Genomic DNA, 22,101 nt, shown 5'->3' with positions numbered 1-22,101 from the left:
TGACCAGATGACTTTTCAGTGTGCCACGTCCTCCTGAAACATCAGGTCTGCTTTAAGCTGCTGTAATAGATACTTTTTCTTAACAATGGATCAATTACTTTTTATATATAAAAGAGCCATTTGTAGTGAGAAACACAAAGAGAACAACTGATTTAATCCTGAACTTTATCTGTAACAGTCATGGTTTTGGTTGGCCGGCAACTCAACTGCTTTCATTCCCCATCACGGCTCTCGTTGCATAGTTTACTGTTACTGTTTACAACACAAAAACTCTGATAAACCCACTGTACACTGCAGGAAATGTAAGTGGCAAACAAAGTTAATGACCACTAGCGAGTGAACAAATGGAGCAGACAAGTGGCCAAAAAAAATCTAGGATTTTAGCTTTGAATAGTTTTGGTGTTAGTGCACTTTTGCTTCATGCACCACTGAGCAACTTTCATGGTTATGAAGGGGCACCGCCTCCATCGCTGTATCCTACTCTTTTTATGCAACCATGAGTAAAACCCTTTAGTCTATTGAATCAACAAGTTTCTTTTTATTGGCTACAAATTAAACTATTTAATTTGTAAGAAAAAAAAAGAACTTAAAGATCAGGCAGATGAGTTGAGACAGGAAGCTAATCTGTGTTGTAAGAACATTTTACCATCACCACGCCTAAGTCAACGGGCAGTGTTGAAGTGACTCACCTTTGGAACAGTAGCACGGGCAAATTGCAGTGACGTGTTGTTTACGATTTTTTATTTTCCTCTCTGCGTACGTTGAGGAGAATTCCTTATCAGAGCTAAACACATTGACGCCAGTCTATACCGGCAGTGACTCCCATCTCAGCACAGTTCACTGTTTGACTTTAAACCCACAACCATATGACTTTCATTTTATAGCAGATAACTCACATTCTCCTTTAAGAGGGAGGTTTCCCTGAAGGTATGAAGTCCAACTTTTAACCTGACACAGTAGATAACAGATAGAATTTCATTACAATTGTACCACCACAAAAATAATAAGCCTTAAGCTGGTCCTCCTTTGATTTGAAAGATAATGTGTTTAATCTCATATTTACATCTTTATTGCCTCGACAGTCCGTGAGATGGCTCCTCTGATTTCCAAGCAAGGGTCCAAAGGCTGCACATAAATTCATTACAATGACTATGGTCAGTCTACGTGTAGGCCATTTATATAAAGAGTTGTTCAATAACAATATATGAATGTGCTCATTGTTCTAAAATAGCATCCGATTTGTGTTTTTACTTGACTGCCATTGATTTTTTTGGATCAGACTGCATTGCAGATTTCCCCATCAGACAAAAAAAAAGAAATTTGACCAGCGTGGCAGCTGAAGACAAGACTGATATGATATAACCTCTGTGTAAGATCAGTTTCTCTTCCTCCTCATTTCTGCTACAGCAGGTTCAAAGTCTAAGTGCCATAAAATCAATCTGTCAGTCAAAGGAGAGCTGCGTCTCTTCCTCCTTCATATTGAGACGGATTCAAGAGCTCGTCGGGACAAACAGCAGCTCTACAGTCGGCTCAAAGAGTGGGAATTAATGAAGATCACTGAAAAAGGACTGATAGGTAGATCTCTTTTTTGTTATACGTTACATTACATGCTATTACATTTGTTATTCTGTAACCCATGTACACTGTAACCATTGGCATTGAGCACAACAGTGGGCTTCAAAATAAATACTGTAAAACACAAGTTAAGTTTTCTATAATGCCGATGAGCTAAAATTTGAGCTGAATATGATTTTTTGGAATCACTTTTGCCTTTTCTTTGAAACTTTGCAACTCATTATATGGATTTCTTTATGTAGGGAGTAGGAACGCCGAAAATTGGTGATGCTGAGAAAGGTAAGCTAAATAAATGAGTTATGAGTATGGATTTTATTGATGAGATTACTGCTGCCCAGAAAATACTCCCCTGCAGTCATTCAGTCAAGGAAATACTGTAAACTGATAAAAGGTAGTCACATCATACATTATGTATTCTGAGGGACATTAAAACACAAAGTTGGATTTGTTAACATGTTTATTGTGCTCTGTATTTTCAGGGGGAGTGGGTCTGGGTGGACTCTGACATCGGGGTACCCATTGGAGCGAGGGTCAAAGTAACCCCATCTGGTCAACGGTTACTGGTGGACGATGAGGGAAAGGTAACAATAGGAAACACTATTTACTGGCTAGTTGAACAGAAAAATGTATATGTCGAAGCATCACAAAAACATTTTCAGTCGGGATCCACCTTTTATTATGCCTCCGTGACGGCATTAAGTTGTTTTGTTCAGGTGGTCCATATGTCCGGATCATTCTCGTGAATGCGATATCTCATGCGATATCTCATTTGAGAGGAAATAAATTAGATTTTTTTTGTGGTGAAAGGTCAAGGTCCCTGTGACCTCACCACAAAACACATTTTTGGCCAAAGCTGAAGAATTGATATGCTAGTTATGCCAACTGACCCTTAATCAAATGCAGACTGGCCAATCGTAGCGTCGCATCGGCCAGCTCTAACCAGGGTCCGTCAACAAACCGGCTGTGCTCCATAGACTCTCATCAATCGTTCCAGATGTTTTTCATTTTCAGGCTGTTTTTGTGGATTTCCAGCTAGTCATGGTTAAACGTTGTGTAATAAAGATACTCCGGAGAGGTTGGAAGGAGATATACGTTTCATAAACTGTGGAGCTAACATTAGCACGGAACGTTAGCACATAATTTACTAGCGTTAGCACATCTATGCTAAACAAGCTACTGAAGGTTAACCGAATGTATACACATGCTGCTTTTTGCTTTTTAATGATTCTAACAGTGAATAAAATAGCTTTATATATCCTTCAAATGCAAATTGTAGATCCTTCTGTCTACTTCTTTCTGAAAATCGCTTTTTAGTTTTTTCCAAAATATTAGATATTTATCGAGTGAGTGCAGTTAGTGACAGTGTGCGCTCCATAGCAACGTTAGCTCTGACAGCTTGAGGAAGTAGCGGCGGGGCTCAGTAGGCGTCATTTTCACTTTAATGTGTAATAGGACAAAATGATGAAGTGATATCATTTTGGACATGAACTGCAACTTGACTGGCATACAACCACGAGGCGGTAATTGTAGTTTCTTACTTTGACCTCCCAGGAGCAGAGTCTTTACCCGGAGCAGGAGGCCTCTGTCAGGATCATGCACCCTACGTCAGTGGAGGGTGTGGATGACATGATCAAACTTGGAGACATGACCGAGGCCGGTCTCCTCAGGAACCTGCTTCTCCGACACAAACGAGACCTCATCTATGTAAGGCACACATGCACCACGCAAACTGTAATATACCTTTGAAAGTGAGCAGCCACTGGGGTGAATGACTTTGACATTTGAAAGTGCAGTTTCACCTGAAATGTTTCGTGTCAACAGTCAAGACCAACAAAACCAAATTTGACATTTTTCAATGAGCATTTCAAACTAAATCTTGGTATCCCATAATCTGGGTAATTTAACTGTCCTATGTACTAAATGTCTTACACAGCCATTTTCTTCTGATTGTAGACCTACACAGGCTCTGTGCTGGTGGCAGTGAATCCATATCAGGATTTCCCTTTATATACAGGTGACCAGGTGAGGCTGGTAGTAACTACTAGAACTACCAATAGTACAACAGTTTCAGATCATTTTGCCTTTATCATCTAACTTTGAATCTTGTCATCATAGATTACAGTGGCGATTCATGTGTGTATCTTGTTGTCCTTCAGGTGCAGCTGTACCATGGTCGAAAGCTGGGGGAGCTCCCCCCGCACATCTTCGCCATCGCTGAATCCTGCTATTGTAACATGATGCGTCATCTCAGGAACCAGTGCTGCATAATCAGGTCAGAATGAATCTCTCCGCTGTAAACTGTTGCCGATACTAGGCAGCCTTAAATAGAGTTAGTGTTCAGGTTTTTACTTTCTGATCACTAATTCATTTTTTCTGACTTTTCCTCAGTGGGGAATCAGGAGCAGGGAAGACAGAGAGCACTAAGCTGATCCTGCAGTACTTGGCAGCAGTCAGTGGTGAGCTCTCTGAGCAGCAGATTGAACAGCAGATCCTGGAGTCTAACCCAATACTTGAAGGTACCACATCGACACAACTGTACTTCAATGATACCGAGACATGCAGTTGTACTTAACAGACAGGCAACAACTGCCTGTTGAGACACATCCATACACAGAATAAGGGGGGGAAAAAACAATCAGTGCTCAAATATCCCTGTTCTGTCCCGTGCAGCGTTTGGAAATGCAAAAACAATCCGCAACGACAACTCCAGTCGCTTTGGGAAATATTTGGAGATCTTCTTCAACAAGGACGGAGTGATTGAGGGTGCTCGTGTGGAACAGTATCTTCTGGAGAAGTCTCGTGTCTGCCATCAGGTGAGTTAGCTCTGGCCAAACACCTAGCTCCTCTTATCTGGGCAGATTCATGCTGTCGACCTATAAAGGCAGGGCTGGTTAGATAAATATGCTGTTATCATGGTCAACAAGCAATCTATGTCCTGTAGATTAAGTAAATCATTCCATGTTGCCTGTCATCCCTCTCGTTCACTCTACGGAGGAGTGAAAACACACAAAGCCATATGAAACATTACGAGCTCATTTGACTGTGTTCATTTGCACCCACTTGACAGAAAAGTGACACCTTTCACACACCTTTAGTTTATCTTTTTGTAGCAATAATAGCGCATTTTTGCTCCACAACCTCAGGCCCCGGAGGAGAGAAACTACCACATGTTTTACTGCATGCTGGCAGGAGTCACAGCAGAGGAGAAGAAAGCTTTGAGCCTTGGAGATGCTAAGGAGTACAAATTCCTCTCGAAGGTATTACAATATCTACCTGCAGCTCATTCTGTCACCTTAGCCAAAACAAACACGTCATCTGCAGACAGTAAATAATCTAAACCTTTGCTCACATGTGCTGCAGGGCGACAGTATCTTGTGTGGAGGCAGGGACGATGCTAAGGACTACAAAAGAATTCGTTCCGCGATGAAAATCCTGACCTTCTCAGAGAGCCAGTGTCAGGAAATCCTCAAGCTGCTGGCAGCCATATTGCACCTGGGAAACATCTGCTTCCAGGGTGAGTGCATGTATTTTAGATTATTAGATAGAACAGAGGGAGCATACATTTAACATAATAACACAGCCATACTCTAATCCTAACTTTCATGTGTGCTACCCTAAAAGCAAATAAACACACAGTAGCAAATACCACAATGTAAAAATACTCCACTAGAAGTAAAAGTCTTGCAATACAATGTGCTTAATGTATCAAACGTATAAGTATAAGTAATGTGAATAAACAGCCACTCTCCTTGTTATATATTATCATCTTTGATGACAGCATTTTCTATAGCAGCTGGTTTAGGTGAAACTACTTCTAATTTATATTCTGTTCGGTAGATTAACCTTAAGCAATGCATTCTATTTCATAAGATCGTCAAAGGTTTTGAATATAATAACTTTATCTACAAAGTAACTACAACTGTTAAAATAAATGTAGGAGAGTAACATCCCCCTGATATGTGATGGAGTAGAAGTATAAAGTAGCAAAATTACTAAATAATTACATAATTACTACTATAAGTACTGTGAGGAATTGTACTCAAATACAGTACCTCTAAATTGTACTTCAGTGGAGTGTCTTGGTAACCCCGCAACTTCCTGGTTGTGATTCCAGGTCATACAGTTCTCTTTCCCCCATTTCCAGATGGCGCTACACTGTCTTCTGTCAAATACTTTTGGTATTGTTGTTGTTACATTTGATCTCGTGTTCCCACCAGCAAACACGCAAAACAACTTGGAAACCAGTGACGTCAGCAAGTCAGAACACTTCAGCATCGCAGCATCAACACTGGAGGTGGGCACTTTCTTCTCTACGCTCATATTTAGCGAGTGATTGAAAACGAGACTCTGTATGTTTTTCACAGTGGGTTGCGAATAGGAGATTGAGTGAACATGAACCAGCCGCACCATTAACGGATCTTCATTCTTCAGCATCAAATGATGACGTTCTTATCTGTTCTTTTCAGGTCCACAAGACTTCCCTGGCGATGAGTTTGACTCATCGTTCCTTTATGACCAACAGAGAGAGGGTGACCAAACCCCTCAGCGCCGATCAGGCCTCTGACTGTAGAGACGCCTTTGTCAAGGTAATGAAGCCAGTGCCAGTAAATCAGAGTGTTGCATACTTCCTTATTGGACCCTGATTCCTGACCCTGGATGAAACGAATGAACATTACACTATGAATGTCTGATACTGTAATTTATATGGAAGTATGCCAATTCAGCTGCATGAGGCGATTTTGACCTTTGATTGCACAGAGAATATTAAACAAACAACCATAAAGTCACGAATACATTTTAGTGGTTGACGTTCCTTGGTTATTTGTGGCCGATCTCTCAGGCAATCTACAACAAGTTGTTCATATGGATCGTTGCGAAAATCAACGGCGTCATCTGTAAGAGGTTGACCACCACCTCCAAATCCTCCTTCCTGTCCATCGGTCTGCTCGATATCTTTGGCTTTGAGAACTTCAACACAAACAGGTCAGGACATTTCTTCACACTCCCTTAAAGCTGAGCGTAGCACAACTCTGTGGTAACTTGAAACTTGAATGTCATCCTGTCGCTTCACAGCTTTGAGCAGCTGTGCATTAATTTTGCCAATGAAAAGCTGCAGCAGTTCTTCGTGGGCCACATCTTCAAGCTGGAGCAGAAGGAGTACCGGAAAGAGGACATTGTGTGGAATAACATCAAGTTTAGTGACAATCAAAGCATCCTGGACGTTCTGGCTGTGAAAACCTGTAACCTGCTGGCTCTTATAGATGAAGAAAGCCATTTTCCAAAGGTGGTGGTGCTATAGTGTATTACGTTTTAGTTGATTCACAAACCAAACAATCGTTAAGCTTTTACTGTAAAACCTGCCAGTTCAGTCAAATATTTCCATTTGTTTTTAATTCAAAATATGTTTTGATGTGTCACAGGGCTCAGACTTCACTATGCTGAACAAGATGAACCAGCAACACAGAGGGAACAAAACCTACATCGCCTCCAAAAGTGAACACGACACAGACTTTGGGATTTGTCACTTTGCAGGCGTAGTTTACTATGACTCCAAAGGTACAAAGGCAAAACGCAAAAAAAGTTCAACTTAAGGCTAAAAGCGTAATGTGAGGTGCTTACCAATGTTTGTTTTCTTCTGTTTAGGGTTCCTGGAAAAGAACAGAGATGCCGTCAGTTTTGACATAATCAAGATGATTGAAATGACCACCAATAAGCTGCTTCGTCAGATATTTGAGAATGAGCTTTCAACCAATGGTGTGAAGATTAGTAACAACAAAAAGGTCATCATGACACCTAAGACCACTCTACGGGTATGGACGTATAACCTCACCAGCCATTTACTCTCATTTTGCTACAAATATAATCCACTTGTTTTGACGGACATTTATTTGTGGTGCATATTGGGATACAGGGGACAAGCACCGATAGTGACATTGTGTGACAATTTACAGTTCGCAGACATTTCCACATTTTTGTGTCCTCTCTATCATCCGTGCAGGCTCAGACTGACAGCCGTAAACAGGTGGCGACGCTGAGCGGTCAGTTCCGTCAGTCTCTGGACTCCCTCATGAAGGCTCTGTCCGCCTGCCAGCCTTTCTTCATCCGCTGCTTCAAGCCCAACAATGAAAAGCAGTCTAAGGTGAATGAAACAAGAGCTTTTAAACGTAACCGTATAAGTGAGCAATTATGTTCGATAAACAAATGACACGAGGGTTGAAAAATGTTTCAGTACTGTTTATAAAAATCAGGACATTTCTCCTAACTCTTGTTGTTGTGAGTGAACCGTCCTTGTCTGCATTTGTTTGTTTCTCCTTTGCCTTAACTGAAGAAGATACAATTAATTTTCCCATCTGCCATTCAGCCCCGCTACCATCTGTCCTTGCACTGGATAAACAACGAACCCTTCCTGTTTTGTGCCATAAAGTAATTGACCAAATTTCCGGAAAAATAAGACAATATAATATACCGGAAGCTTTCCTCACCCTTTTAAATTAAAATGTATCTTCATTCATCCACAATTATTTTTTTCAGCCATGTTAGTGTCATGGCTGTAGTGAAAGAAATTGGTCTACCACGTTGGTTCTGAATGGAATATCTCCACAACTACTGGATTGATTGCCCTATACAGGCATTCATGGTCCCCAGAGGATGAATGTTCTTGTTACTACTGCGTTGCAATCCCCTGAGTTTTCTTATTGTGCCATTAGCAAGTCAAAGTTTAAATTTAGCCTTTGAAATATCTCAACATACATGATGAACAGGCATTCAGTGGACTTGCAGAGGTGATTTTGCTGGTGCTGTGTAGGACGAAAACTAAAATGCTACTCTGGCCCGTATGGAAAGAATATACAAAACCCCTTTAATGTGCTCTCCTGTAGGCGTTTGACAGAGAGCTGTGTATGCGTCAGCTGAGATACTCCGGCATGATGGACACCATTCGCATCCGGAAGCTGGGATACCCAATTCGCCACACCTTTGAGGATTTCCTGAAGCGCTACAGGGTGCTCCTGAAGACGACCGTCTGTGACCCCAGAACTGTGAGTCGTGATGATCATACGTTACAATGATTTCCTAAAATCTTTGTGGAATCTAAAACGTTATTGCTAAATGTCACTCAAGATAATACTGTTTCATGCGATTATGATGGCCACATGATGGTGTACTTCTTTATCGTCTTTCCCCTGGAGGAATTTGGCCTGTCATTAGTGTCTTTTCACCATCTTTATTGTCCCCAGGAGACATCTGCTGCCTGTTGTGAAGCCATCTGCCAGACAGTGTTTGAAGGAGCCGACGAGTGGAAAATAGGCAGGACCAAGATCTTCCTGAGGGTGTGGAAAACTTTTAATTCAAACCATACTGTAACATAGCTTTCCTGTTTCGACACAGTAGAACATCACTGCAGATTAACTGTAACAATATTAACTGGTAAACAGTATTACGAACTAGCAGCTAGACTGTTGACATTACGTTCTCTCTTCGGTGATTTGTGCATATTTAAGTCCTTACTGTATACTGCACTTTACTTGATTTAGTTGCTTTGTTTTTTTTTGTACAATTTGGATGACTTAATCTTGGAACATTATGGCATCTGATCGCAACAATGTTTTTCTGGATAAATCAGAAGGTAGAATTGTGTCTTTTTTCACTTTATTTCAGGATGCTCATGACGCCGTCCTGGAACGATGGAGGGAACGCAAGCTCAGCAAGATAGCTCTGGTGATCCAGAGGGTCATGCTGGGATACAAAGACAGGTGCAGCTTTTAAGAAGAGTAAAAGGGGAAATCACATAGATATGATGTACTCAGAACTGAATGAGGTCATGGGTACATTTCTTTGTTTATCTCAAAAGGTCTGGGTTTTTTTAGCTACAGATTGTGTTATTTTATTGAGCTATACATACTTCCAGATGAAATATGGTGTCACAGAAAAAGATGTGTGTGTGTGACATTGGGTGATGGAGGTTTCTTTTTTCTTTTTGTTTCCTTTTTTGCTTATTTTACAGAAAGTCTTTCCTGAAGAAGCGGAGGGCGGCTGTGGTGTTGCAGAATCACTGGAGAGCTTACAGACAGAAGCAAATCAGAAGAAAGGTCTGATGCTTAATAACCTTTTATAGAACTCAGAGCTTGTAGTTGACACCATGCTCTCTCTTCGATGTTTGCTATAACTTATCTCAAGTCCAGTGACCTTGTCCTTTGTTTCCGCTCTTGCTTCAACCAGCTCCGGCACGGCTTTGAGCGGCTGGTATCAAAGATCCGCAGTCGTAAGCTGTGGTTACAGTTCCAAAGACAGCGAGCAGCAGCACTCACCATACAAAGCCAGGCATGTACTATACATATTGTACATGCGTGTTTACAGTGTAGCGTTATTACATCGTGTCCGAGGTTGGAAGTTGAACTTTTTGTGTGTAGATATATACACATACGTTGTTAACCTGTTTAAAATACATTTTTGATTTAATCCAATTTTTTTTCAGTATTGGAAATCAATTTTACAATAATTTGTATATGTTAAATGTATTTTGAATTTCACTCTTATTACTGTTAATATTATTACAGCGAAACAAAAAACTACTTATTGTCGGTCCATTTGCGATTAGTTAATTATTTAGTGAGATAATTAATAATTTCTGTTAAACTGCAGGTTCGAGGCTACCAGGTGAGGAAGGACTGGAAGCAGAAGAGAGAGGCAGTCATACTGCTGCAAGCTCATAGAAGAGGACTCCTGGCCAGGAGAATAGCTCAAAAGATGAGAGATGACGTAAGAACTGAAAGTCTTGAAACATAATCACTGTTAAGAAAATAGGTGTGTTGTATTAACAAACCTTTTCACCTCTTGTTTCTATACCTTCTCTCGACCCAACCCCCCCCACAGGCCTTTCTTTTGCGCCTGGCGAAAGAGAACGAAGAGAAGATTGCCTTGGAGCTTCAGCAGCGACTGAAAGTTCTCGCTCAATCCCAACCAGCTGAAGAGGAGCCTGAGCCAATCGATGAACAGGATTCAGAGGACCACACGTATGATCTCCAGCCCACGCCTCCTGTGGAAGTGGTAAAGCAGGAAGCACACCGTTCAGATGAATTTGAGGTTAGGCAATATTTCAGTTGTGTAATGTGATATGAATACATGGTTAGCCTTTTTATCATATATAATTAATTTACTGAATCCTTAAAGTTGATTCTATTTTGACTGTTTAGAAGAAGAGGAACATGCCAGAGCCGGTGGAGGAAACCTCAGTTGAGACATCAGAGCCGGAAATCATCGCTCCGGCCTACCTCTCAACAACCCCTACCCCGTCACTGGAAGAGGACGACGACGAGTTTGATGACGCCAGTGATGAGTTTTCCTTCTTCAGGTTCAGCATCCTTCACTTCGAGAGCAACACCGGCCACACGCACTTCAACCAGAGACTCAAGCAGCCGCTTCTGCCCCACGATGACGAGGGCGATGCACTGGTGAGTGGACAGAGAGGACCAAAGAGGCAGCTGTCTTACTGTCAGATGCAAAGATGTCCAGCTTTTGCCAAAGCTCACCCCCAGTTTCGCCTCATCTTTTGCTAATTTTTCCTTCAGGCGTGTCTGACTGCATGGTGGATTATATTGCGTTTCATGGGGGACTTGCCAGAACCCAAATCTGTGGACGCAATGTCTCAAGCATCCAACACCATCTCCCGTCATATACCTCATAGGCAAGGCAGGAGGCTGAGCAGCCTGGTGGGACTGGACCAGGTAACATATTACAAAAAGTTTCTTTTCTGCTGCTGCATAATACAGAAGGATCACCTTGAATGTCAAACAACAGCCTCTAATTATCATGTCTTTTCTGAATAGAAAATACTGAGGAGGAACAAGAAAAAGCTCGGAGCTGGAAGCAGAAAAGCTTCCGTCATTCTAGAGGAGGTCAGCACTAATGTTGCTGTAATATGAATCAATCTATCATTATTTCTGTGTAGCTTCATTATGAGCATCTTATGCTAATTGTAACTTTTTTTTGTCATCTTTATCCAGCCAGAGAACGTTACGGAGGACGGCGACATTTTGATCGGAGAGGGCACACTGGATCGGCCACTTTCATCTTTGGAAAAACTCCACATTATCATCGGATACGCTCTATCGAGACCAGACATAAGGTAGAGATGGGATAATTGCTGACACTATAGGGAGAAACAAACAGAGATATGCAGATATAACGTTTGTATACAGTGGAGCAGCATTGTGCAGCCATATAACATAAGATTTACATCAATCAAATTTGTTTCTTTTCTTCCATCATTAACGTTTTAACCGCCTTCTGAACTATTGATGGTTTTCTTGCATCGTGTTGCATTCATTGATCAGTTCTTCTTATACTCTTATACTGTCTTGTTTATCACTGTTTCTCTCATGTTTCTCGGCCTGTGCAGGGACGAGATTTACTGCCAGATCTGTAAGCAACTGGTGAACAATAACAACAGGAAGAGCCGTATGCGAGGTTGGATGCTTCTTTCCATCTGTCTTGGGATCTTCCCCCCAACAGACCTCTTCGTAAAGGTCAGTCTGCAGCAAGCATTCAGTAAAAATATTAATTTAGTAAAGAAATAATAAATAAATTGTCTTCATTCTTTATTTGGTGGTGTATTCTCTTGACCCTGTTCTACTGTTCTCTGTTCCACAGTATTTGGAGACTTTTGTCCGCAAAGGTCCAAGTGGTTACGGACAATACTGTACTGAGCGCCTGCGCCGCATAATAGCCAACGGAGGAAGAAAAGAGTTGCCCTGTTGGATAGAGGAACAGGTAGAAAAACTGAATCACATTTCTTTGTCTGCATCATCTCTTGGCATTATTTTCTTAGCCAAGTTCATTGGTATATGAGGTATGAGGGGGGGGGGGGGGGGGGTGTTACACATACATCAGTGGGCAGAGATGATTTGCAGGTGGCGGTGGCAGTTGAATACAATCATGTGGGTTAAAACTGCTTCTGTAGTTTAAAGAAGAAAAATCCATAATTCCCCCAGAAATGCAGCAGAGGAATTTTACTTTTATTACTAGTCCTGTAACTTTATGCACACCACTCGAAGTCACCATTTTCTTCGGCTCAGCTGCCTGTTCCACAAGTAGAGACTAACCTCTGGTGGCGCATGCAGTGCACTACAATAAATCCCATCGATACAGCATCATAGAACGTGGAGCTTCTGTATTTATGATGGTATTGAAAATCCTACCGTCAGGATTTGTAAATACCCTGGCATACCTTAAAACCACCTAGGCCTAATTTCAACAGTCGTATCTTTCTTCCCTACTGACAGGCTGCCAAGTCCAAGGAGCCCATAGCTGTGTCTGTGACTGTACTGGACGACCGCACTGTCAGTCTACAAGTGGACTCGGCTTCCACCTCTGCTGAAGTCTGTCAAGCTGTGGCTGACAAGATTGATCTTCGAGACACATACGGATTCTCCCTGTATATCAGTCTCTATGACAAGGTGGGCTTCACTTCCACATCTCTTGCCTCGTCTTATTCAGTCAGACCTTCCCCTCTTTTTGCAAACAAAAGTGCACATGCGTTTGGTTGTCCCATAAACTGTGATTCCAGTTTCTTAACATCAGTGCTGAATTCCAGTTCAAAACATTGTAAAGAACCACGCTCTTAAACCGTCTTTCGTCTCCAGATGTGGTCTCTGGGCAGCTGTGGGAAGCATGTATTCGATGCAGTGTCTCAGTGCGAGCAGGAGATGAGGAGGCACGGCAGGGAGGAGAAGGACACCCCCTGGACACTTTCCATCCGCAAGGAACTGTTCACACCCTGGCATGACTGCTCAGTAGACCCGATCAGCACAGATCTAATCTACAGACAGGTTATCCAGGGAATCAAGATGGGAGAGTACACCAGTGAGAAGGTGAGGCTCAGGAGTGAGAAGACTTTGTTTACTTTTACTTTTTATAACTTCATTTCTCTTGTAAAGCTAAAAGACAGAACCCAACATTTGTATGCTCACGGGTTGGATTTTGTCTCTGAAAGATGTGGATTTGATATCGAAAAAGCAGAGCATATTACATGATATAAATGACCAATCCAAAATAAGCAACAATTTGTTCAGATTTGTGTAAACTGTATCCAATGAAAATGTTTTGCATCTCTCAGGAGGATGAATATGTCCAGCTGGCAGCAAAGCACTATTACATCCAGTTTGGGTCTGCATACAACAAAGACAACGTCCAAAAGGTGGTGAAGGAGTGCATCACCACAACACTTATTGAGCACAAATCTATGACAAAGTGGGTCCAACTCATCAGCGCAGAACACTTAAAGGTATAGTGCATGAATCAACCAGGCCAAAATGAGATACCGTATGCATTCTTTATAAGCCTTAAACAAATTGTTTGCCATGTGTAATGTTCTAAATGATTTATTTTCCTAGTTTTATTTTTTGTCCGTTTTATTTCTTTATCACATGGGTACAAAAAAAGGTGAGTCACCTCTGCATAATTCTTACGTCCTGATCTTACAGGGTCCTTATGTCAACGGGAAGCCGAAAACAGACAGAGTAAAAGGAGAACTGGTCAAAAACGCCCAACACGCATGGCCTCTGCACTTCTCCAAATTTTATGAAGCTACATTGATATCAGGTCAGTCGTCATACAGCTTATATTACCCACAGTATTTAACATGCAATACATGTTTTCCTCAACACCCAGAGACATTGAAAAAGGGTAAAAAACATTTTCTTACTGCAGCTGGGTTTACTGCAGATGAATGTTATTAATATGTCTGTGCATCCCCACTGATTTCAGATTACTAGTTGCAATTTAAGAAATGGCAGACCACTGCTTCTGAAACATTGCATTCCTATATCTGTCCACAGGACCTCCTTTGTCCAAAAGCAGATTTTTTGTGGCTCTAAACTGGAGTGGCATCTTCTTCATGGATGGAGACAAGAGCCTCCTTGAGATTCCTTACCTAGAAGTAAAGGAAGTACGCATGATCAGGTATGGACAATTTATGTTGTTCTGCTGATATAATCAATTTTTTCCCCTTGCAAAACATTCTGAGTAAAAATCAAACAAATAATACTTTTGATGTATATAACCGTTCTAGTGACAGTCATTTCAGTGACACCGAGGCACTGAGTTTGGCCACAGTCAATGGAGAATATGTCCTGAAATCTTGGGACGCTGTGGACATGGCCGCTCTTATTGAGAAAAACCTGAACGGGCTGAGACAGCGCTCAGTGTACGCACTGGCTCAACAGGATGCCAGTAAACCAGGTAAGAGTCTACATCGTGTATAGTATTAGGCTCAAACAGACACACAACGCACATATGAAGTCTATTTTATCCCACATGCACAAAAAACACATATGCCTCTCTTTCTCCATCCTTCTACAGATGACCCCACGTTCCTGGTTTGTAAACGAGGCGACCTTCTGCTCGTAGAGAAAGATGAAGAAGGTTCTCCTGGTAAGAACTTGATGAACGTTACCAACCAGCGGAACGGTGTGAGCGGTGCGGTCCATAAGGATACAGTGCACTTTCTGCCGACTCTCGAGAAGCCCACCGACGTTATGCTGGTAGAGTTATCCATCTTTTATTGTAAAGTTATTACATTTCAGCATTCAACTTCACTATTATAAAAAGAGGACATTAGAAGAAAGTGAATATGAAGATTTTTAAATCAGTTTATAGAAATAGTGGCATGTATAAATATAGCCTATAAATAAAAGTGTTGTTTGTATTTACATAATGTAACAACGTATCAAAAACTGTAACGGCAAATGTCCAAATTTAGCAGTGGATCCATGCTAAATGGGTTCGTATGAGCTCCCCTTGTGGTGTAACTAATGAACTGCCTCTGACCCCTCAGGAGCTGCTCAGTCCGGGTCAAAGGAAACCTTCAACAACACAAAACGCCACGCAGAGAAACGAAACAGTGGCTCCTACCTCTTTAAAAGAGTTTGCATTTGAGAACTTCAGGTATTGATATCATATGAGTCACTGTATAGTTATTTTTCAAATTGACATTATGAATATTCGTCTAACAATATGTCAGACATTTATTTTACTCTCTATGAATGCCAGGTTGTTTTTAGTGTTGCAAAGAGCAAACAACTCTCAGAAAGCAAGTAGGACCGATGTGCTCACACAGTTTGCTCTCTGTCGCAGGTCTGCAGCTAATGTCGGTCGACAAGGTGCGACTAGAGCGGTCATCAGGGAGCGGCTGTGGGCTAGCTCCAGAGAACCTCTCAAGCAGCCTCTCATGAGAAGTCTGGCCCACAACACTGATCTCAGCACCCTGGCCTGCAGCACCTTCACTGATATCCTTCAAACTAATGCTTCCCTGTTGCAGATGGGGGCAAGTTTGGACGCCGTTCCACTCACATCCCTGTTTCAGTATTTGATAATGTTGACCTTGTTAAAACCCCAAATTCTCAACATGGTTCAGGGGATTTTCCAAACTGTATTCTGTTGCAGGGAGTTTCTCCCAGCTTCACTAACGACGAGAAATTTCAAGTTCAAGACGTTTGAAATGAAAACATCAGATAATAATGTTGTTTTCACTCACAATATTGTTTATTCCACCCAATTAACTGCATGTAATCCGCACCTTTTATTTTTTTAGAGGAATAACTCACTCTGACAGGGTTGTCAAACTCATTTCAGCCACCCATAGGCCATACAGCCCAATTTGAGCTCAAGTGGGCCGGAGCATTAAAACCATTGCATAATAACCTATAAATAGCAACACCTCCCATTTTGTCCCTTTCTTTTAGTGTGAAGAAGGTACAAGTATATTCTCAAAACATACACAATTTATGAACAATCCATTTACTAAACAGATAATGAACAGCCTGAGATGTCTCACTGATCTCTGCGCTACGACTAAAAACTGTTTCTTCAAACCTCAAACAATTAAGTTATCATTTCTGCTCTCAGTCATCCTTGCAACACTGACTACCTATTTACCACTTTGTTAAGTATGAAAATACTTTCAAGAAAAACAGACCTATTTCTTGAAAGTATTTTCATACCTAACAAAGTCATCCAGGCCAATTTGGACTTTCTTTAGCGGGCCTCGTGTTTGACACCCCTGGTCTAGAACACATAAAGGACCATGTGATGCAGAACTTAGTCTGTGTGAATCCTTAACCATAGCTGCTACCTATCCTGAAGTACATGGGCGACTACCCCATCAAACATGCTCGCAGTCCTTTAGAGCTGACCGACCAGATCTTTGGTCCTGCCACGCAGCATGAAGCTCTGCAGGACGAGGTCTACTGCCAGATTATGAGACAGATGACCAGCAACAGCAGCAGGTGCTCCCACCACGTGTACTTCTGTATGTTAAAGCATTCACGCATGACCAAGAGCCAACACATAAAATCCCCTATGATTTCCCCCCCTTGCTGTTCTGGCTCTCCCTCCCTCTCAGGTTGAGTATGGAGCGTGGGTGGCAGCTCATGTGGCTGTGTTTGGGCTTGTTCCCGCCCAGTCAGAATTTGATGAGACACACAAAGCGCTTCCTGGAGTCACGTCCCAGAGACCAGCTGGCTCCTGGCTGCCTGCAGAGGCTGAACGGGATGTACAGGTCAGCCTGGAGTTAGATACTGAAATATGAAATAATAAATGCAGAATGTAATGTGATGACTGCAACATCCTGTGCAAAGGGTTTGTTACTGGTAGTTAACTACATTTGTTAGGAAATAATGATGCTACTGAACTGACAGTAAATTGTAATAAACTGTATATTTTTTATATTATTTCAAAGGGGTACAACAACCATTTAGTATTGGATTCACGGGTGACAGGTTAACAGAGTGGATGAAATTGATAGATCAGATGTCGAGATATTCTTACTGTGAGTCCTTAGTACGTGTCAAGCTACAAAAATGCTGTATCCTACAACTACCATAATGCAACTTGGCAGTGTGGAAATTAGAAATTGGTGGATTGTCGCTTTACTTTAAAATATTCTTGCAAAGCACAGTGATCCAAGCTATTTTGAGTCTACTACTACTAAGATTTAATCATTGTAGCAATTATTTTTCTTCCATAGAAATAAAAGCGGAGAAAGCTGATGATTAGAGGTTAAAGAGTGTTACGTTAAAGGGAGTGTGAAGATAGAAATGTGTTAAAAGAAATGTTTTGTCATCCTTAATTATTCATTCCTGTCAGTTCATTACTGTATTAGTCATAATAAGTATTAGGAATCATCAGTGCATGTTTTTAAATCATAATAGTGTGTACAATATATGTATTGGAGTGCTTTGTAACCTCAGTAAGGAGCCCAGGAAGCTTCCTCCCCATCCGGTAGAAGTGGACGCCATCCAACAGAACAGCACCCAGATCTTCCATAAAGTCCACTTCCCAATTGACACAAGTGATGTAAGACACAACAGTCGCCTCTTACCTGGTTTTTTTGAGCTAAGCTTTATTTCTGTCAGTTTTTGGTTATTCTATTATTATCGGTATATCCATCCGTGAGGAAACAACTTTTCTCCCACATTTATTTTTTAACATGAGGTTCTAAAATGACTTCCAATTTCCATTTTTAAATCTCATATCAGAGTCCATTTGGATATCAGTGAAAGTTTCTATTCTTACCAATCTTACTGTTGTGCAGATATATGAGGTGAAATCGACGACCACAATCAAAGACCTGTGCTACAGTATCGCCTCTGAGCTCAAACTGAGCTCAGCTGAAGGATATGGCCTGTACCTGAAAACGCCAAGCAAGGTGGGGTTGGGTAATATTCCTGCAGGAGTTTGTTTGTTTGATTCTTTTTAGCCATTCATTACATTGTAGTTTGACAAAAAAGGTGAAGATGTAATTAGATGTATTGATTTCTAGATAGCCTATAAGGGGATACTTTGAGCTTTGGTTTGCACTCACTCACTTTGATTTAAAAACTTTGAGACAATGAGGTCATACATTTCAATCTTATCTACACTAGTGAATTAATAATCTTCTTCACAGTTAGTGATTGGTATAACCAGCTGTGCCTCTAACCTGTTTAACATACTAATATTATTCTGTTTTTAATTCTTAGCTCATAAGCTTGGAGGAGGACAAATACTTTTTTGACAGTTTACGGCAGACTTCAGAGCCTGTTAAGAAAGGAAAGAAAGTGAAAGAAGGTAATGCTTTATACTGACACCTTCAGGTCTTTATAGTCAGTGGTTTTCCATATTTATAATTGAGGTTTTGTGTCTCAGGCAACCAGGCCAATATGCCCTACCGGGTGATCTTCAAGAGGAAGCTCTGGTTCAATGTGAGCCCAGGGAAAGACCTGATTGCAGACCTCACTTTCCATTTCCCACAGGTGTGCAACCAAAACACACTCTTCATTCTGCTGCTTTTTACTCTTTTTTTAACAGGCAGAATTGTCTTGACACATAACCTCTTTTTTTGCCGCCACATAGGAGGTGCCTAGGTACCTGCATGGATACCACAATTGCACCAAAGAGGACATGACCAACCTGGGTGGGCTGCTCTTCAGAGTCGAAGTAGATTCAGACAGGTCGCAGTTTGTCATGATCCCCAGAATGCTGAGGGAGCTTGTTCCTGCTGATCAGTTAAAGATGATGTCCCCTGAAGAATGGAAGAAGGTAAAAGAAGGAATGTACAGAGGCAGGGCAGACATTTGTGACAATTCCTCTTTTAAAAAAAAGATCTCTTTTGGAGAGGCACCAGGGAGAAAACTGGCTTTTACATGAATGTGTCCAAGTTAAGGGAAGTCCACTGAGTAGTTCTCTCTTTGCTTTTTGTTCTACTTGCAGCACATCATCGCCGCCTATAACAGCCAGAGTGGCATCACGGTGCAGGAGGCCAAAATCGCCTTCCTGATAAGCATCTCGAGTTGGCCGACCTTCGGCTGTTCCTTCTTTGAAGTTAAAGTGAGTCCTCAGGATGAAATCACAGCAAAGTTGGCAGACAGCAATTTGAGGAAAGTGTTTTGCCTCATTATGATTTCATTTGCATTTGACTTTGCAGCAAACTTGTGAACCTAGCTACCCAAATGCAGTTTGGATCGCCATCAGCAAGCAAGGAGTTTGCATAATAGACCCAATTACAAAGGTACGTTTTAAATGATGCATACTAATATATATCCTCTTCCTTATTAGTAATAATATATGTACAGTCTTGTCATGTTTCTTGTTAGTATTTTATTTCCCTGTTAATCAAATCTAGTCTGTTACATTTAATCTCAGTATATTATATTTCATAATAACCCATTGGGGGTGGAGGATTACATCTTAATGTATCTTAATCATACTGTAAACCTTTTAGGAGCTGGTTGTCATGCACCCATTCAGCCGCATCACAGATTACCAAAGTGAAGGCGACTACTTCGAGATGACCATCGGCACCCTGGGCAACATCTTTGTCTGTGAAACCTCAAAGGTAAGTGGCTGTCTTTCAAATTTAATTTCACAAAGTCCAAATACACAGTGCACAAGCCAACACACATTATTCTATAAGTCAGTCTGTTGAGTTTTTTTTTTGTTGAAATTACACATTTTCTGACAAATACTTCCATTTCCTCCTTTATCAGGCCAACACAATGGTGGACCTCCTTAGATCGTACATCACCATGTACGAGAGGCAGAGGCAGAACTTTCGACCAAGGAACCAAATGTTTTCCTGAGGCTTCAAGAGCAAAAGCATAGACTGAGATGCTGTGATTTGCATCTTTCAGTGATGACAAATGACAATGACAAAATTATATATATGCTTCTACTAAACAAGATAGTGATGTTCAAATTTGTCTTATTGTAATTTGTTTTGTCTTGACTGCAATTCCTAACGTGTCATTGTGAGAACTGTTGAGAGTCTAGAACATGAATTGAGATTCATGTAAAATTAGTGATATAAACCTTTAACATGTCCAACATTGAGCCATTTAGATTAGAATGAGCGAATACATTTTCCTGCTCCATCATTAAGTTAGAGTAGATTAATTGGATTACGATTAGTAGATAGTTTGCCTTAAATTGATGTTTTCATATATTTTATTAAACTGAATTACCTCTAAATCCACTACTATGGTTTGGATTACACATTTAAAGTTACACACTCAATGATGATAATGACCATTTTGCATTGTTTTGAAAACATGAATTCATGGTGAGGTTTCCATTTCACCATTAGTCCCATAGTCCCATTTTCTCTGCCAGTACAATGAGACCCCCATTTTTTATTTTATTTAAAATGCATTTTAAGACTATTATACGTAACATACTTTCTTGTTTAATAGACTTACAGTTTTCTGCTAAAATATGCCAAATGCAGGATTTTATGAAAGTCAAATCCTGCATGAAGACATGTTCAGTCATCATTTGTCAAACTGTTCATCCAGCTCCACAAAAATGTGAATAGAGATTTCTTAATTTATTATTGTTAGCATTTTCGACTGAGAAAGTTAGCCTACAATGCTAAAGGATACTTTGCAATTCATACCATCAAACATGATCTAGTTGATGCATATTGTGTTTATCATATGGTACTAAATTGAATTTGAAAATACTACATATGTTCATACATTTATATATGGACCCATATACTTTTACTTGGAATTACCTCGTTAATTGATATCCATTGAAATGATATAAGAGGAAAAGAGCTATTATAAAACTGTAGATAGCATTCATAAATGTTGAGAAAAGCTTCTCTTTGAAATCCAGAACGGCTGACTTTAGTACACAATGTTCAAAATGACAAGATTATTATCTGATGCAAGCGAAATACAGTTCAAACAATTTCAACAGAAAACAGTCTCAGTTTCCGTTTTGTTTTTTAATTTAATTTCTGAAGCTGAAGTGTTGTTAGCTGAATGCTGGTTTATTATGACAACAAGTTGTGTTTAGACAGTTATGAAATATCACACCTTGTGTAAATGTACGACTTCTTCTTTTCCTCTTTAATTTGTTTGTATTTTCAAACTTGTATTAGTATTTGAGGGACCATCATTGTTTTAGGCAACGCAGTCACACTTTTACTATAACACAACTCAAATTTGTAGACCTGAAATTACATCACCAACTGTGTGTATGTGTGTGTGTGTGTGTGTGTGTGTGTGTGTAGCACAAGTAGTGTAATGTAGTAGACTACTTAAACAACCCTCCTCATTGCCTGTCAAGACTATTGCTCTGTTACTATGGAAACCATGTGACCAAAAAAATCAGGTTACCATGGGCAGGTGCATATGAGGTGCAGTATTATCGTCTGTGCCTCACAGTCTATTCCCTGATGCAATCTGACTGCAAGTGGAGCGGGGGGGTTATACCGACACGAGACCCTTTAACAGTGTAATTACTATCATTTTAAATCATCTGAACCGATGAAATTACCATAGACATTACTATTCAGATAATAAAGGTTAAGCAGTTCTTCTGTATCAGGAAAGACACATTTGCCGACTCTCGTCACACAGTCTGGCTTAAAGTAAATTTATTCTGTTACATTCAAAATAAATTAGAATGGAATGTAGGAATAAGATGGAGGCCAATCAGTTGAATGTCGAAGTCTGTATGTTTTGTGTATGCCGCCTTCCAAGAAAG

General features: G+C 40.7%; 1 protein-coding gene across 1 annotated transcript; it reads left to right on the top strand.

Annotated features, from left to right (window-relative positions):
- Positions 1-1,500: 1,500 nt before the first annotated feature.
- On the top strand, positions 1,501-21,442 carry LOC306706672 (unconventional myosin-VIIb-like). Its single transcript, XM_079173825.1, has 50 exons — positions 1,501-1,575; positions 1,818-1,854; positions 2,055-2,156; positions 3,127-3,279; positions 3,529-3,597; positions 3,732-3,847; positions 3,964-4,091; positions 4,246-4,388; positions 4,719-4,832; positions 4,936-5,089; positions 5,793-5,869; positions 6,042-6,161; positions 6,416-6,558; positions 6,649-6,859; positions 6,996-7,131; positions 7,219-7,385; positions 7,574-7,714; positions 8,454-8,612; positions 8,811-8,903; positions 9,232-9,326; positions 9,578-9,662; positions 9,793-9,894; positions 10,216-10,332; positions 10,447-10,656; positions 10,767-11,024; positions 11,142-11,297; positions 11,400-11,468; positions 11,577-11,698; positions 11,972-12,098; positions 12,223-12,342; positions 12,855-13,028; positions 13,215-13,442; positions 13,688-13,855; positions 14,055-14,172; positions 14,409-14,532; positions 14,642-14,811; positions 14,932-15,113; positions 15,407-15,516; positions 15,706-15,859; positions 16,705-16,856; positions 16,973-17,128; positions 17,820-17,925; positions 18,164-18,277; positions 18,591-18,678; positions 18,757-18,863; positions 18,964-19,149; positions 19,321-19,437; positions 19,535-19,618; positions 19,832-19,945; positions 20,097-21,442. The coding sequence occupies exons 2-50, from the start codon at positions 1,843-1,845 to the stop codon at positions 20,187-20,189; spliced, it is 6,444 nt and encodes a 2,147-aa protein (XP_079029951.1). The 5' UTR covers positions 1,501-1,575; positions 1,818-1,842; the 3' UTR covers positions 20,190-21,442.
- Positions 21,443-22,101: the final 659 nt, after the last annotated feature.

This window comes from Pholis gunnellus (genome assembly GCF_910591455.1).
Source record: "Pholis gunnellus genome assembly, chromosome: 14".
Taxonomy (NCBI): Eukaryota; Metazoa; Chordata; class Actinopteri; order Perciformes; family Pholidae; genus Pholis; species Pholis gunnellus.
The sequence above is the reverse complement of the archived record's forward strand: the minus strand, read 5'-3'. Positions and strand labels throughout refer to the sequence as shown.